At 46.2% G+C, this 16,395-nt stretch overlaps 2 protein-coding genes across 2 annotated transcripts; one reads left to right on the top strand and one right to left on the bottom strand.

Annotated features, from left to right (window-relative positions):
• Positions 1 to 3,320: 3,320 nt before the first annotated feature.
• On the bottom strand, positions 3,321 to 9,309 carry zgc:111976 (mediator of RNA polymerase II transcription subunit 1-like). Its single transcript, XM_061666235.1, has 16 exons — positions 9,061 to 9,309; positions 8,299 to 8,417; positions 7,588 to 7,663; positions 7,466 to 7,520; positions 7,145 to 7,271; positions 7,043 to 7,071; positions 6,564 to 6,635; positions 6,403 to 6,477; positions 6,248 to 6,324; positions 6,003 to 6,177; positions 5,525 to 5,649; positions 5,095 to 5,207; positions 4,822 to 5,011; positions 4,667 to 4,762; positions 4,428 to 4,530; positions 3,321 to 3,597 (listed from the first exon to the last, which is right to left on the bottom strand). Exons 2-16 carry the CDS (start codon positions 8,380 to 8,382, stop codon positions 3,363 to 3,365), a joined length of 1,632 nt encoding a protein of 543 aa, XP_061522219.1. The 5' UTR covers positions 8,383 to 8,417; positions 9,061 to 9,309; the 3' UTR covers positions 3,321 to 3,362.
• ralaa (v-ral simian leukemia viral oncogene homolog Aa (ras related)) lies at positions 8,867 to 15,410 on the top strand. Its single transcript, XM_061666236.1, has 5 exons — positions 8,867 to 9,051; positions 10,415 to 10,619; positions 10,706 to 10,914; positions 11,732 to 11,906; positions 12,000 to 15,410. The coding sequence occupies exons 2-5, from the start codon at positions 10,506 to 10,508 to the stop codon at positions 12,120 to 12,122; spliced, it is 621 nt and encodes a 206-aa protein (XP_061522220.1). The 5' UTR covers positions 8,867 to 9,051; positions 10,415 to 10,505; the 3' UTR covers positions 12,123 to 15,410.
• The last annotated feature ends 985 nt before the right edge of the window (positions 15,411 to 16,395 follow it).

The raw sequence follows: 16,395 nt of genomic DNA, 5'->3' as shown, positions 1-16,395 counted from the left end.
GATGCTCAGACTTCCCTCTCCCCAGCCACTTCATCCAGCTCTTCCGGGGGGATCCCGAGGCGTTCCCGGGCCAGCCGAAGGACGTCGTCGCTCCAGCGTGTCCTGGGTCGTCCCCGGGGTCTCCTCCAGGTGGGGCGTGCCCGGAACACCTCACCAGGGAGGTGTCCGGGAGGCATCCGAATCAGATGCCCCATCCACCTCATCTGGCTCCTCTCGATGTGGAGGAGCAGCAACTCAACTCTAAGTTCCTCCTGGATGACCGAGCTTCTCACCCTATCTTTAAGGGAGAGCCCGGACACCCTGTGGAGGAAACTAATTTCGGCCGCCTGTATCCGGGATCTTGTTCTTTCGGTCACGACCCGCAGCTCGCGAACATAAGTGAGTGTAGGAAAGTAGATCGACCGGTAAATTGAGAGCTTCGCCTTTCGGCTTAGCTCCTTCTTTACCACAACGGACCGATACAAAGTCCGCATCACTGCAGACGCTGCACCGATCTGCCTGTCGATCTCCCGTTCCATTCTTCCCCCTCGTGAACAAGACCCCAAGATACTTGAACTCGTCCACTTTGGGCAGGATCTCATCCCCGACCTGGAGAGGGCACGCCACCCTTTTCCGACTGAGGACCATGGTCTCAGATTTGAAGGTGCTGATTCTCATCCCAGCCGCTTCACAATCGGCTGGGAACTGCTCCAGTGAGAGTTGGAGGTCAGCCAACAGAACCACATCATCTGCAAAAAGCAGAGCTGAAATACTGAGGCCACCAAACCGGACCCCCCACCCCTACGCCTCGGGTGCGCCTAGAAATTCTGTCAATAAATGTTTTGAACGAGTCCGACTTACTGCCAGATATACGGACAAACTCTGACTCCGGTCGTAGAGGGACCGAACAGCCCGTATCAGGGGGTTCGGTACCCCATACTCCCGAAGCACCCTCCGCAGGACTCCCCGAGGGACACGGTTGAACGCCTTCTCCAAGTCCACAAAACACATGTAGACTGGTTGGGCGAACTCCCATGCACCCTCGAGGATCCTGCCGAGGGTGTAGAGCTGGTCCACTCTTCTACGGCCAAGACGAAAACCACACTGCTCCTCCTGAATCTGAGATTCGATTTCCCGACGGACCCTCCTCTCCAGCTCCCCTGAATAGACCTTACCAGGGAGGCTGAGGAGTGTGATCCCCCTGTAGTTGGAACACACCCTCCGGTCCCCAGTCTTAAAAAGGGGGACCACCACCCCAGTCTGCCAATCCAGAGGCACTGTCCCCAATGTCCACGCGATGTTGCACAGGCTTGTCAATCAGGACAGCCCCACGACATCCAGAGCCTTTAGGAGCTTTTTAACTACCTCGGTGACCTCAAACCCAGAGATAGGAGAGCCCGCCTCAGAGAATCCACACTCTGCTTCCTCATGGGAAGGCGTGTCGGTGGAATTGAGGAAGTATTCTCCCTCCCGACTCACAACGTCCCGAGTCGAGGTCAGCAGCGCCCCATCCCCACTATAAACAGTGTTGGTGGTGCACTGCTTTCCTCTCCTGAGACGCCGGATGGTGGACCAGAATTTTGCCGCCACGACAGGCACCAACCACCTTACGGGCACAGCTCCGGTTGGCCGCCTCAGCAATGGAGGTGCAGAACATGTCCCCCGCCTCCCCCGGAACATGAGCAAAGTTCTGTCGGAGGTGGGAGTTGAAACTCCTTCTGACAGGGGATTCTGCCAGACATTCCCAGCAGACCCTCACAATACGTTTGGGCCTGCCACGTCTGACCGGTATCTTCCCCCACCATCGGTGCAAACTCACCACCAGGTGGTGATCAGTTGACAGCTCCGCCCCTCTCTTCACCCGAGTGTCCAAGACATGCGGCCGCAAGTCCGATGACACGACCACAAAGTTGATCATCGAACTGCGACCTAGGGTGTCCTGGTGCCAAGTGCACGTGTGGACACCCTTATGCTTGAACATGCTGTTTGTTATGGACAATTTGTGACGAGCACAGAAGTCCAATAACAGAACACCGCTCAGGTTCTGATCGGGGGGGGGGAATTGCTCCCAATCACACCTTACAGGTCTCACTGTCATTGCCCACGTGAGCATTGAAGTCCCCCAGCAGAACGATGGAGTCCCCAGCGGGAGTGATCTCCATCACCCCCTCCGAGGACTCCAAAAAGGGTGGGTACTCTGAACTGCTGTTTGCTGCATAGGCACAAACAACAGTCAGGACCCGTCCCCCCCACCCGAAGGCGGAGGGAGGCTTCCCTCTCGTCCATTGGGGTGAACCCCAACGTACAGGCCTCGAGCCGGGGAGCAATAAGTATACCCACACCTGCTCAGCGCCTCTCACCATGGGCAACTCCAGAGTGGAAGAGAGTCCAACCCCTCTCGAGAGGACTGGTACCAGAGCCCAAGCTGTGCGTGGAGGCGAGTCCGACTATATCGAGTCGGAACTTCTCGACCTCACACACCAGGTCGGGCTCCTTCCCTACCAGAGAGGTGACGTTCCACGTCCCGAGAGCCAGCTTCTGTAGCCGGGGATCGGATCGCCAAGGTCCCGGCCTTCGGCCAGCGCCCAGCTCACACTGCACGCGACCCCAATGGCCCCTCCCACAGGTAGTGAGCCCATGGGAAGGGGGACCCATGTTACCCTTTCGGGCTTTCCCTTTCCCGGCCCCATGGGTGCAGGCCCGGCCACCAGGCGCTCGCCTTCGAGCCCCACCTCCAGGCCTGGCTCCAGAGGGGGGCCCCGGTGACCCGCGTCCGGGCAAGGGAAAACGAAGTCCGTTGTTTGTAGTCATCATATGTGGTCTTTGAGCCGTGCTTTGTCTGGTCCCTGACCTCGGACCCGTTTGTCATGGGTGACCCTGCCAGGTGCATAAAGCCCCAGACAACTTAGCTCCTAGGATCATTGGGACACACAAACCCCTCCACCACGATAAGGTGACGGCTCAAGGAGGGGTGCTTGTAGTATACTGTAAAAAAAGCAATACAAACAACAACAACAACAAAAAGATAGCTTGTAGCAGGGCTTCACTGTAGTTCTGTTCCACGTCGCAATCGGTCCACGGCTCGGCCCAACACGGTGTCGACCACACACGCACGAGAATTTGTATTTATTATTACCGAACAGGTTTAATTAACATTGACGATTGTCGGCCCTGAGGATAATTGCTCAGGACGATCTTTAAGAGACTTTTGAAACCCGCTCAAAATCGGCCCAATTATCTGCATGTGTGGACTCAAGTTTGTCGCTAGCGAGCACAGCTGTCCCAATTGGTTTGATGCAAAGTAAACAGTCAGTTAAGTGGAAATATTTATTGATCGTTCAAAATGTGTTGGGAATCTAGAAGTAGTAAAAGTAGAGCAGCTGTCAGCGTTGGCCGTTTGTGGTCAGCCAGCGCGGCAAGACGCCCGCGGCGGCGAGACTCGCGGTTACGTCGGGGAGCCGCCAGGCGGAGCTTTCCTCCGATGCGCTCTGGGACACAGACGAGGAGTCTTCCGTGGGCATGCACGGGGGCGTCGAGAGGACCTTTTCCGAATCGGGGGGAGTCGCGGATGTTATTTTCCCGTACAATGTTTGCAGGGTCAGCGGGATGGACATGCACCTGGAACAAAACCATACAAAAAAAAATCTAAATCACAGGCGCGGTGACCTTTTTTTTTTTAAAATACAGTAAACACCTTTCAGCATTCGCTAGGTCCTTTTTTTTTTTTTTTTTTTTTTATAAATACAGTAAACACCTTTCAGCATTCGCTAGGTCCTTTTTTTTTTTTTTTTTTTAAACGAATCTTCTGTTATTTGCTGAAAAGCTCACCATTTTACAGTTTTTTGTGCTCCGACCAAAGCCATGTCTAATATTAAAGTATTTGCTTTTCTATACGAGTGTGAAGGGCATGTGTTCATTTAGTCAGGCCATGACCTTGTATAGTAGAAAATAGGGCCTTTTTTTTGGCATCAACAGGCAATTCTAAAGCTTTTTTTGGGGGGTGGGGGTCGTCAAGTATTTTTTGATTTTGGCTCTTTGCAACAGAGCTCGGTCCCGATCCTTTCTTCAATATACAGAGGATGCCTTGCTTCTTGTAGAATATTTAGACATTTTGTATTTGGACCATGGGAACTACTTTTTACATTTATTTTTGGGGTAATTTGTCAGGGCAAAAGACGACTCGGTTAGGAGTGTGCACTTGAAAATCTTACAGAGTGACGTTTCAGTTCAGTTCCGTGGCTATAGTTAATTGTAACACTTTGGTAAATGAGATAACAGGAGAGTAAGTATTGTATTTTTGTTATATGGAGTGAGACGTGAGCTGACAAAGTGTGTCACTCGTAATAAAATTTTTTTTAAAAAAACTTCTTGAAATAAAAAAAATGTCAAGATCTTTATTTTTTCCAAGTCAACATTTTATTCTGAAAGGTAAAAACCGAGGTAGATACCTGTTCATGATGCCGGAGACAAACTCATCCAGTGAGGAATCTCCAATCCCAGCACCGTATAATCTGCATGTAATCTGGTGAGAATCTGGAATCCTCACCAGCACTGTCAACAAGATTATTATTAATAGTTGGCTTTATTAGCAGTTTTTTTATTTATTTATTTTTTTACAGCTAATGTTTTTGTGATATCACAGAAAAGCATAACTAAGTGTGTGTGTGGGGGGGGGGGGGCAGCTCACAAAGTGCGAGGGAGTCAGTGTTTGGCCAGTGGAACGTCACAGAAAAGCCGTTGTCAGCCTCTGGACGGACCTCAAAGTGTTGCTCGCAATCTGAAACTAAAACAGATTCGATGTTAGAACCTCGGCCGAGGAGATTGGACGTCAATCCCGCCTACCCGGCGCCCGGGACGTGCAGCTCCGCAGCAGCGCGTTGATGGCGCACTGATGCCGCAGCACCTCCACCAGGCGCGGCACGTGGGCGAGGCGGGTGAAGCGGACGCAGTCCGTCAGGGTGCCCGCGTGGCAGGGCGCTTCCCACGCCGCTCCGGGAAAGACGTAAGCGTGCGCGATGTCACCGGGAAGAAGCTGGACACTCGCACGCGGTGAACAGTCATCATATGGCTCACGTGACGGCATGGCACGGCGTCAGAATTCTTTCTAGTACGTACCACGGTGAAAATGCGATCGTGCTCGTCCTCTGGATTTTGGAAACCTTTTGAAGCTCGCAGCAGGAGAGTGGGAAATTGCGCCCACTGCAACTCGGCGTCTGGTACTGCAACCTCTGGGAAAGAAACAATGTGGCTTTATGTAGTCATAGAGGGGATTTCGATTTCGGGGATTTTCACTTCTCACGGGGGGAGTCTGGAATGTAACCCCGCGACGGAGAGGGGGTTAATGTACATTTACACACTAGTAGCATAACCACGTGCTCCTAGTGGAGCCGGGCATTGGTTGACATCGACACATTACTAGTAGCAGAAATTTTCAATATCATCTTTATAACTGATCATATTTTTGAAACTGTCGTGGACACTAAATAAAGACAGACTTCAATTGTGTGGAGTAATATCGAGTCACAAAAAAAATAAATATTTAGACCTGTAATGTGGTTGATCTTGTCAACAAAAGTCGTCAGCACGGGTACGGCCGGCTGCAGGCGGAGCACGAAGCATGCGGGAAACATCTCGTGCGGCACTTCGCTCGTCGGGCACAAGACGGGAAAACTGTGGTTTATTTGTACATGTCCGGCAAGGAAATTGAAACATTGTAGAAGTTCACATTTTTTTGTGGTTCAACAAAACAATAATTCACCACAGGAAATCGTATGTGGCCCCTCAAACCCGATATCGGGTCACAGTTTTACTGCTGCATTTTTCCCCCACAGCAGTCCAGTTCAGTCGCTTTCGACCGCGTTGCTCAGTATTTGGGGGCCAAAAGCATGTGGGAAGGGGAAAATGTTTAAAAAAATAAAAAATTCTATATTATACTGTATTTCTAAATCATCGATAGGTCAGGAATTTAAAGCAGTGATAAATGGGGGTTTATTGTCGTGGGATGCAGAATGAATCGACTTTACCCTTCGGGGTCCAGTAGGAGAGGCAGCTGGACGACTGACGCCATCTGAAGTTTGTGCGTCACATGACTGGAGACCACAGCCACCTGGGCCGCCTGCTTTTCGCCTGAATGCGCACCATCACTTCTATTCGCATCACCGGTTGGGACAGAGTAGAACTGGATGGTCAATGGGCAATCTGAAAAAAACAAACACTTGTATCAAAAAGAGAATTTGGTTCTGCATGTTGTCTTATTGTCGTCATTTACCAGCTTTTCCGGCAATTAAACAGCCGAGCAAGCCGTCGTTAAGTGTGTCCGTCTGGCGGCTGCCGTCATTTGCCCCCCTGCAAGCATTTGCCCCCCCCAATTTTACAATTCATGTGCTAATCAGCGGGCCCCTGAAACAACATGAATCCACTCACCGGGGCAATTGCGACATCACTTCCATGTCTTTCCCGAGGTGTTGAAGAGCCGTGAATAGTTTGAATTTCACGTCCCTGAGAGGAAAACAAAGTGGTTAAACGACAAATGTCGCAAATTCACATCCAAGTATTTCATGACTAAATACGATGGATATTAGTACTTGTCTCCAGGGAAGTCGTACTGGCTGACGAGGTCTTTGAGTTTAGCGGAGAACTCCGCAAAGTGTTTTGAGCTGTTGATGGTAAACAAAGCAAATGAGAAGCAGCATGTAACCTACCAAAGCGTCAGCCGCTTGATTAAGCACACCTGTCGAGGGGAGCAGCGGTTAATCAGTGACTCTCAAAGTTCGGGACGTCTCAATTACAACTACTGGTGCCCCCCCCCCCCAAAAAAAATAAAAAAATAAACAAATCACTTCCCAAGTACAGTTCAGTTGTGTTTAACTTCAAGTTCAATATATTTGCATGACATCTTCAAGAACTGCTTCTAAACGTTTGTACAGGAACAATGCAGCATCTGTGTCATGCTATTAAACCTGGACGAAAACCTCAACGACGTTGGCAGCACCCCAAATCCCATTTCGTGAGGTGGGAAGGACAAAAAGGGTAAGGAGTACCTAACAAAGTGGCACAGGCTTACCAGAGAGGCTGCAGGAGGGACTCGCTACTCTGAAAGACATTTTTCATATTAGAGCGGAATAAAAAGAAAGTCATGCGCTCCGAACGGTTTGCGGTCACACACAACCGGGGCTCCTCCGTGCGGCGCCACCTTGACCTCCTCCACGCCGCCGCGCGGCAGTAGCGTCACCTCCAGGTAGAACAGCTCAGCAGTCAGGTAGCACGTGGCCTCGCTAACGTGGAAGCCCATCCTGCCACCAGAGCACAAATGTCAGCCGATGCCAAAATAAACCACAAAAGAGAGATGAGCATTTCTCTACTCAGGTTGCTATTGTTGAGGCTCGAGGTTAAAAATAGTTGCCCGACTGGCAATAAAGCACAAATGCAGATTACAAGATGTCGCGGGCGCATTCAAAATTGAAGCAGGAACTTTCTTTGTCATTACCCCTGCTGTTTTGCCAGCGCCTCCAAACGAGCTCTCACGGCCTTCACGGAGGACACTAAAACACACGCAAACAGAACATCAGCTGTGTTCGGTCAATGCTATTCTATTGCCCTTTTGTTTACCGTTAAACACCTCCCGGAGCCTTTCCAGAGATCGAACAAGCGGCTGGGGGGGTTCGGCGTTATCTCGGGGTTTGTCCTATGATGAGATAAAGACGATGGCTGTGTGGAGACTCCGTAGACAAACAACAACAACAGAACAGTCGTGTGACAAAGGAATCCGTGTGCAAAGACACTTGGCTTGACAAAGTGTCAACAAGAATACGGAGAGTGAGATGGCCTTGCGTGCGTGCACGCGTTCATTCCTTTTAGTGTACAGGACAATCCAGAGGGGCATTCGCCAAACTGTCAACATCTTAAATCGATCAAAAAGAGGTCGAGACCAACCCCTGTTAAGTGAACTGACGAAGATGTCTGTTAAAGGACTTTTCTCACCCAACTAAATCCTCTTTTGCAGCCTTAAATATAGACTTTTTAGTCGTTCTAATATCCCTCGATCTCTTTTAACTTTGCCTTTCACGCGTATAGCTGCAAGTGGGGCGGCCTCCAATGCAAATAACTGAAGGCAGCACACTTACAACTGAGCAAAACAGGAGAATTGATGCTTTAGAGGTTCAAACTGAATCCAATGGGGGCATGTGACACTTTCACCACAATGGCTCGAATGTGTACAGCACATGACCTCACACGCTCATTAGCATCGTCACCATTCAACAGGCCTGCCATACAAGTGGATGTGGTGCAGTGTAGCCAACAGCTTTCAAAAGGACTGACCATGCATCTTCTAACCAGCTGGAAAGTCTCATTCCATGTCTTTGCCGCATACTTCGAGTGCAGCTGTGCTAAAATGGAGTTCATCGCTGTGAAAATAGGGAAGGCTTCTTTGAAGTAGTCTGTAAAAAAAAAAAAAAAAAAAAAGACTTTGATACACATTTTCTCACATTTACCTGCCCCGTGAAGGTCTTTTTCCCCGGTGCCTAGTTCCGCCCACTCAATCGCGCAACCCTTTTAAAGAAATCATGAGGCAATTACTCAATTATGGAAGTTATGATCAAGACATTTTTATAAACGAGACACATAACGCATTTCAAAAGTGTCATAGCAACAGGACAAAGAGCGGGAAAAGATATGCAAATTTAAATTACAACAAATTAGTTTACTGGATTTAGTCTCGAGGGAGGCAGGGCGCAGGCTCACGAAACCGAGATTAGCCGAGATGAGCCGAGAGTTGGGCGACACAAAACCGAGGGGAGCCGAGAATAGCCGAGAGTGGGGCAAATTTGGAGACAGGGCGGAGGCTCACGAAGCCGAGTGTAGCCGAGTGAAACCGAGATTAGCCGAGTGGAGCCCTGCCCGCTGCCTGCTCGCCTGTCACATCTCTGCTGCTCAGGCTCGAGCTAGGTTGGGGAACTAGCCATGAGCTAACGAGCAGCCAGCAAGGAAGTCTCTTTTTTTCTTTTACCCACGCCAACTGAAAAGCACGCCCGAGGCGGTCCCGAACGTGAAAGCTTGCAGCAACTCCGCTAGGTGAAGTACATCTCTCATAAGGCCGTCTGTCGCTTAGCGTCGCATCGTTGACTTGTGATTAGCTGTTGGTTAGCCTGCTGTTGAATCGACAGAGTGGCCGCCGTCCGAACTGGCCGGGCAGGCAGGGAGGATCCGGGCGAACATCTGTTGCCGTGTGTGGCATTTTCTCCTCGGCCTTTGTCCGTCACGACTGTCGGTTCCTTTTTCTTTACGATAACGGTCATCACCATCATCTCACCGCTAAGGCTGAAAGTGGTCGTTTTGGTCGTTGCACCGCCCACCGTGCACCACACAGCCAGCTAATGCTTTTTTCTTCTTCTTCTCACCCATTGTATTATTTTAACTGCGCTGCTAAGTTGCTAGTAGAAGTTTCAAATTCTTGACATTTGAATTATTTGACGTTTACTAGCTTTTATGGGCGTCTGTGTTGACGTCTCAGATGAGCAAATGAATTAATGCTGTGATAATAATCCAATTGTCACTTTAATAATTGTTAATTAAGAAACTCACCTAGCAGCCAGGTATCCCATAACCGTACTGCATTACGTCACGCATTGTGGTTTTTGGCAGCATTCAACACAAACATTTCATTTGTCCTTCCGAGACTACGTTGTCATTCAAGTCACTTAGAATAACACAAGTGAGTCAATATTGACTGAAACGTTCACAGCTAATAGTTTTATCTTGCGACTTTTGTGTTTATCCTAACCAAGTGAATGATGCATGTTGCTTATACAGATTTCACATGTTTTGTAGCTTATTAATGCGCCCTACCACCTGATACAAACATCGTGAATGTAATCTTTCTTATACCAGAATTCTAATACTAGTGAGGAGTATAGTGGCCATTTAGACTGGACTTCAGCTTGCTAATGTTAAATAATGTTCCCTGCATAAAAGCGATTTTTTTTTTTTTAATCCAGCAAATTGTTCTTGCAGTTTCTGTTTTGTAAAATTCTTGTAGTACCATTGATTCCATGACGTCATTGCTTTTGCACGTTCATCTTGGTGTTTGTCTGCACACGACCAAAATCCATTGTGTCAACTGTTCATTGGCGTGGCTATAAACAAGCTTTTAAAAGGTGTTCCAAGAGGACGTGTGACATCGCCACGATGTCACACGTACTTACGGGTGGCAAAAGCCAAAGCTCCAAAGTAACAGGAATAAAAAAAAAAAAAACATTTTTACAGTTCAGGTCAGGAGTAGTCAATTGCTTTTCTACTATCCGGAAGTATCCTGGCACCAATTTTTCCAAGAATTGAGAAATGTCTTCCATGAACAGTCTTTGTAGCACCTAATTCAGAGACAGGCATTCATGGATGACATGATGAAAATGTAATTATCCTGCTTTTTTTCCTCAAGGATTTAAAGCTTTGCTGCTGAAGCTGGCGTTGTTGGTCTAATTCAAACAGCCTTCATTTCACAATCGTTTCCCATTTGGATACTCGGAGCCATGGCGGCTGCTAAACCCAAAGGGCAGAATTCTTTAGCCCTCCACAAAGTGATTATGGTGGGCAGCGGCGGCGTGGGCAAGTCGGCCCTCACGCTGCAGTTCATGTACGACGAGGTAAGCGCGTGTCGCGTTCACGTCGACGTAGTAAAGAATATCTGACGTTCGGTGTACCCGCTTGTTCTCTTCGGCTTTTGCGGTAGTTCGTGGAAGACTACGAGCCCACCAAAGCGGACAGCTACAGGAAGAAGGTGGTGCTGGACGGCGAGGAGGTTCAGATCGACATTCTGGACACGGCCGGGCAGGAGGATTACGCCGCCATCCGTGACAACTACTTCCGCAGCGGCGAGGGGTTCCTCTGCGTTTTCTCCATCACGGAGCTGGAGTCCTTTGCGGCCACGGTAGACTTCAGGTATGACAGAAACTTGTCAAAATCAACAATCACTAATTCATTGCAGTGTAACCATAAGCCAAACATCACACTTTTGTCTGTACATACCTTGGTTTTTTGGTCATGATTTGGTTCACATTGAGTACAGTAAGGGAACAAAATGTGCCTTGATTACTTAATATGTAACAGATTTAATGACATTTCAAGTGAAACAAAAAAAAAAAAAAAAAACTTCCAATGTTAAATTATCAAATAAAAATACATTTTACAATGGGATACAAAAATTATATATGGCGGCACGGCGGGTGACCGGTTAGCACTTCTGCCTCACAGTTGTGAGGTTGCGGGTTCAAATCCGGCCTAGCCTGTGTGGAGTGAAAAAATGGATGGATGGCCCATCCATGGTCAATGCTGTACCTCCCCAAAAAAGGGTGTGACCAAATCGTGCGCTGGTGCAACCAGTGCAAAAGTTAGTGGAGAGCCCAGCTACTGTACCAAAACATCTGAATACAAATACATTGCACATCAACTAATTAGTATTTATTACCTGCTAAAGTTACTTTCAGATTACGTTTTTTTGTAAAATGTACCTTTATTTATTAATTTCTTAGAAATATAACACCCAAAAACAAAGCAGGTGGAGCCAAAGCATTAACAAATTCAGACTGTCCAAATTGTTACAGTTGCAATTTCCTGAAGCCATCATTTATTTAGAATAAGAAAAACTATTGATGCTGCACTGCCCTAAAAAGAAAAGTTTGATTGGTCACATTCATGCCTAACACTTGATTGGTCTTACTCACGGCCAATTCCTCCACCTTCTCCTCTTCTTGGGCAGAGAGCAGATCCTGCGAGTGAAGGAGGACGAGAACGTTCCCTTCCTGCTGGTGGGCAACAAGTCGGACCTGGACGACCGGCGGCAGGTGAACGCCGACGAGGCCAAGGCCCGCGCCGAGCATTGGGGGGTGTGCTACGTGGAGACCTCGGCCAAAACCCGGGCCAACGTCGACAAGGTCCGTCCCATGAGCGTTTTCTCTCTCTCTCTCTCTCCGGTGGAAAACGGGAACTGTAAGCTTCCTGTTTTTTTTTCTTCCCCCCCCCCGCAGGTGTTCTTTGATCTGATGAGAGAGATCCGGGCGAGGAAGATGGAGGACAGCAAAGAGAAGAACGGAAAGAAGAAAAGCAAAAGTTTGGCCAAGAGAATCCGGGAGAGGTGTTGTATTTTATAGTGGGCAAACAGCAACAACAACAAAAAAAGCCAGAGAGCTGCTTGTGTACATAATATCCATTTTTCTGAATTTTCATTTGAACCCTCCCCCACTCTTCTTTTGACCGTGCGTCCGTCAGGGGAGTCATGAGGCGGCACTGCACCTGCTCAATAACTTTAACGTGCTCACACTCAAAATTGTTGACGTAGACTGTCTCTTCCTCCGCCTGTTTTAATGAAGCTGAAACAGGCTTAAGCAGGCTACTCGCATACAAACATTTACCATCTTAACCGATTTTTAAAGGAGAAATGACCCCACGCAGGAAAAAATGAGCAAGTGTGTGCTTTACTGCTCTTTTAGCCTGTTGTGCATATTTTTTCCCTTTTTATCTTGGGGTATATGTTCCAGTCCCACCTGCGATAGGGGAAACTCAACAATATACAGAGACCGTAAAAAAGCATATTGTAAACATTTAAATGTATTAACACACACATTCAATTATACAAGTTTTCCTTAGTGCCTGTTCTCATTCTGTCGCTGTCAAGAAATGGGAGACTATTGAGGAAAATAAGACTCATTCGCAAATAAGAGACCTAGCGTGTCTGCTTCAAGCTGTTAATTTGTCACTCCCTGGTTAAGTTTACTATAAAAGCGACACAAAAGATAATTAAACATTGATAAAAAAGATAAACAAACATCTTGCACTTCATTATGCTACATCTCCTCCAGGAGAGCTCAGGATGCTCAAACTTGGCCCGGTTATCGGTATGCGTGTACCCTGCTTTAGCTGAAGTTGAAACTGTAAAGGTAAAAATCATTACCGGAACTTGGGAATGATCCCTAAAAAAGTGAGAATTCATTGGAAGATTCATTTAAGTCCTGCCAGGAAAATTGAAAGAATACTAATATTTATTTCCAGCACACATTAACACTTGATTTTTACCGCCACCTTCGACGCTATTAACCCACAATTAGCTTTAGGTATTAACTCCTCATATTGTATTTCGCACATCTGGATTCTAACATTTCACCTGTTTTTTTTGTATTTTTTTTTTTAAAATACCTCATTTGAGATGGACTGCCATTATGATCTTTTTTTGTATTATTTTTAACTCTTATTCTATTAACTTGTGATGAAGTAATCTTTGGTGCTCAAACAGGCCAGCCGAGTCACGCAACGCCGGCATCGTGAAGGTACACAAATGATTGCGTCCACGCCAATTTGACCAAACTGACAAACATTTTTTTTAAGCACTATATTGCGTGTCTTTGCTTTATTTGTTTCCGAATTGGGCTAACCTGGAATCTATGGATATGGCCCACAAGAGCATTTACAACTCTAAAAACAAACAAACAAAAACCACCTCAGAAGGTGAACAGTTGAACCCGCAAATGCTTGTAAGATATAAAACATAAGACAAAGGTTTCCCAACACTGCTGTAAAAAGCAATTTGAATCCCATATTGAATCAGAAGCGTGCAGGACTGATTCAGAATGAAGAATTCCCCTCAGTCACCAAAGAAAAGGGAAAACGTGCCCACTTGTATCTGAAAACGAGCGTTTGTGTCCAGCGCACACCGCTGCCTACCTGCTGTCAGTGTTGAATGTCGCCCAGCACCAGTCTGACGCTGCCGATCGACTGCTTAGCTGACTTTATTTTCACATTTGAATGAAATCCCCTAATACAACTTTCCGCAAAAAGTTGGGAAAGTCGGCTATTGGGTGAAATTTCAGGATGAACATAAAATGCACAACAATCTTCACAGGCCAACTTCATTTGACCTCTCTAAAATCTTGAATGTACATCCATCCAACTGTTGAAGGTTTCAGCACTTTTTGCACAACTTGCTGTTCGACAACAAGGAGCTGAAGGGCAAAATTCACAACAGGTGTTGGATCCCGGAATGGGCCGATACATTTGCAGGTTCCGTAAGGATTGGTCTGGAAACGCTCGTCTTCGTCATTCTCTTCACGTTGACATCATGAGACCAAGGCGCGACACCCCAAAATGTATCAACGGTACCTTGCCATCAAACAGGAAGTGGCCACTAAGCTGAAAGCGTCACACAATGTCATTGACAGGTCGCAACAGAGAGACTGGAAGAATCACAGAAAGGCATAAAAGTGGACGGCCTTGGAAATGTAAAGGGTGATTTGTGGATTTAAACATTCATAACAGCTGTTTGAGCCATGAACATTTTCAACGGCGTCCACTACGAGGCCTTCCTGTGACAGATACGCAACAGTTGGACATGCGCATTCAAAAAGTCCAATTAAGTTCATCTGTAAAGGTTCAACCTGAAATTTCACCCGAAGCCGTCCATCCTGAACTTTTTGTGAGTAGTCTACTTAGAACATATGTCAATTTTAGCAACTAAAAAACTGCCCTCCTCACTCCCTTTCTTTGCTGTTAACTGAGCCACAGCTTTTCTTACCTTGAGACCAATTACACAATAAACCAACAGGATGGCCACTATGGGAGTCTATGCAACAACAATAACAACCACAAAAACTGCAACGCACGGAACCACGTTTTCCTTTGCAGTTCATCTTTCAAATCCTCCCCGTGTTCCGCCACTTCTTTATTGCACTCATGTCATGAAAATGCAAAAGAATGCCCGTGGTATGTATTTATTGAAAAGCACACACACTGGTGAGAGTGTTTTCAGCTTTTACGTGTTGAGGTGAAGCCAATATGTTAGCAAGTGGATGAAAGAGGGCCAAAGTATGATATTTTTCATTTAAGGGCTAACCTCCAGCACACCACATGCCCCTCGACAGAGAAAAATGTCTACTTTTGAATTGTAAGGAAAGAGTAGTGTACCGCCTGCATCTTCACAGTGTGATCTCATTGCTAAAACTACAAAAAATAAAGTAAAGTAAAATAACAAACAACCACCGTAGTGCTTGCTATCATTGGCTTAACAGTTGAATCATTGTTTTGGGGGTTGGGGTTGGGGTTGGGGGGGGGGGGGGGGGGGGGGTCAAGCAGATATCCACCGCGAGTTTATTTCTCTTGAAAGTTTTGTGAGACAGCAGATTCAAATAAATTGTTTTGCCTTTTTCTATTAATGCTATAAAAAAAGAAAACAATATAGTCTATATCTATGTATGGTTGGGTGGTGGGGATGTTTGCCATGGTTGAAATGCTCCCTTCATGTTTACTTCCTTTTTTGAAACATAACCACTAATGTAGCCAATACCCGTCTGTGAGTGTGCAAGAGGTGATGCTTACATTTCAATTTTGTGTGTGTGTGTGTGTGTGTGTTGTTTGGAAATGGCAAATAAAGTTGATGTGACTAATGGTAACGTGTTCCTATTTTGTACAGTGAGTGAAAGGATGCATTTCACTGACTGACATTAACATGAAAATCGGCTATCTGTAATTTCTAATCCTTTGTCAAAATAGGTGTGATACCTTTTTTCAACCAGAAAAACATAAATTAAAGAGAGGTCAACCACGGTTCAGATTTTAATTAATTGAGCTATTTCGGGTTTGAAAAAGCGGAGAGAAAATGCAACATAGAGGGACGTGAACCAGGGAGTGTTAACGACGATTCGGAGAAGCAAGATATTTCCCATTCATGGCCTTATTTAAGAGCATTTTTCGATGCTGTCATCAACAAGAAGGATTTGCGATTGTCTCGTTTTCTTTTCAAAATGATCTGTTCTGCTTAAGTCCAATATGTTAGTACGTTTGCCATCTCTGCTTAATAGTTAATGTGAAAAAAAAAGTGTAAATACTTCTATGAAGGTCCAGTATAGTGCCGTAAATTGTGTATGAAGAAAGTACAGAATGAAGCACTTGCTTGTTAACATTCAACTGATGGTAAAGTGGTACAAGTACCCCCTCTAGTGATACTTGAAAGAATCGCCAAATTAAATGTGGAAATTGAGCATAATGTTACAGTGATTTCAGTAAGTATTTTGAAATCTAATTTAGTTGTATTTAACTTTTGGGATCAATAAGTTTGCATTTAATCTGTTAGAACAGTTCGTTTTCAAACAGTGACAATATGTATTTAACTTTTGTGTGGAAGTCATTCTTAATTGAATCATTATTTAAATACAGTTTTAGATTTTCCTGTATTCAGGCACAGTGGTTTACAATAATATGAAATCACATTTGAGGAATACAGTCATCCCTCGTTTATCGCAAGTGTTACGTTCCACAAATGCCTCTCCATAGATGTTTTTGAATTTATTTCATGAAATGCTGACTGTGGTCATGTTCATTGTATCCTTCAGCAATTTGGTGATTTACGAAATACATGAGATTACCCAGTAAATTTTG

Source organism: Phycodurus eques, chromosome 21 (genome assembly GCF_024500275.1).
Source record: "Phycodurus eques isolate BA_2022a chromosome 21, UOR_Pequ_1.1, whole genome shotgun sequence".
Classification (NCBI taxonomy): Eukaryota; Metazoa; Chordata; class Actinopteri; order Syngnathiformes; family Syngnathidae; genus Phycodurus; species Phycodurus eques.
The sequence above is the reverse complement of the archived record's forward strand: the minus strand, read 5'-3'. Positions and strand labels throughout refer to the sequence as shown.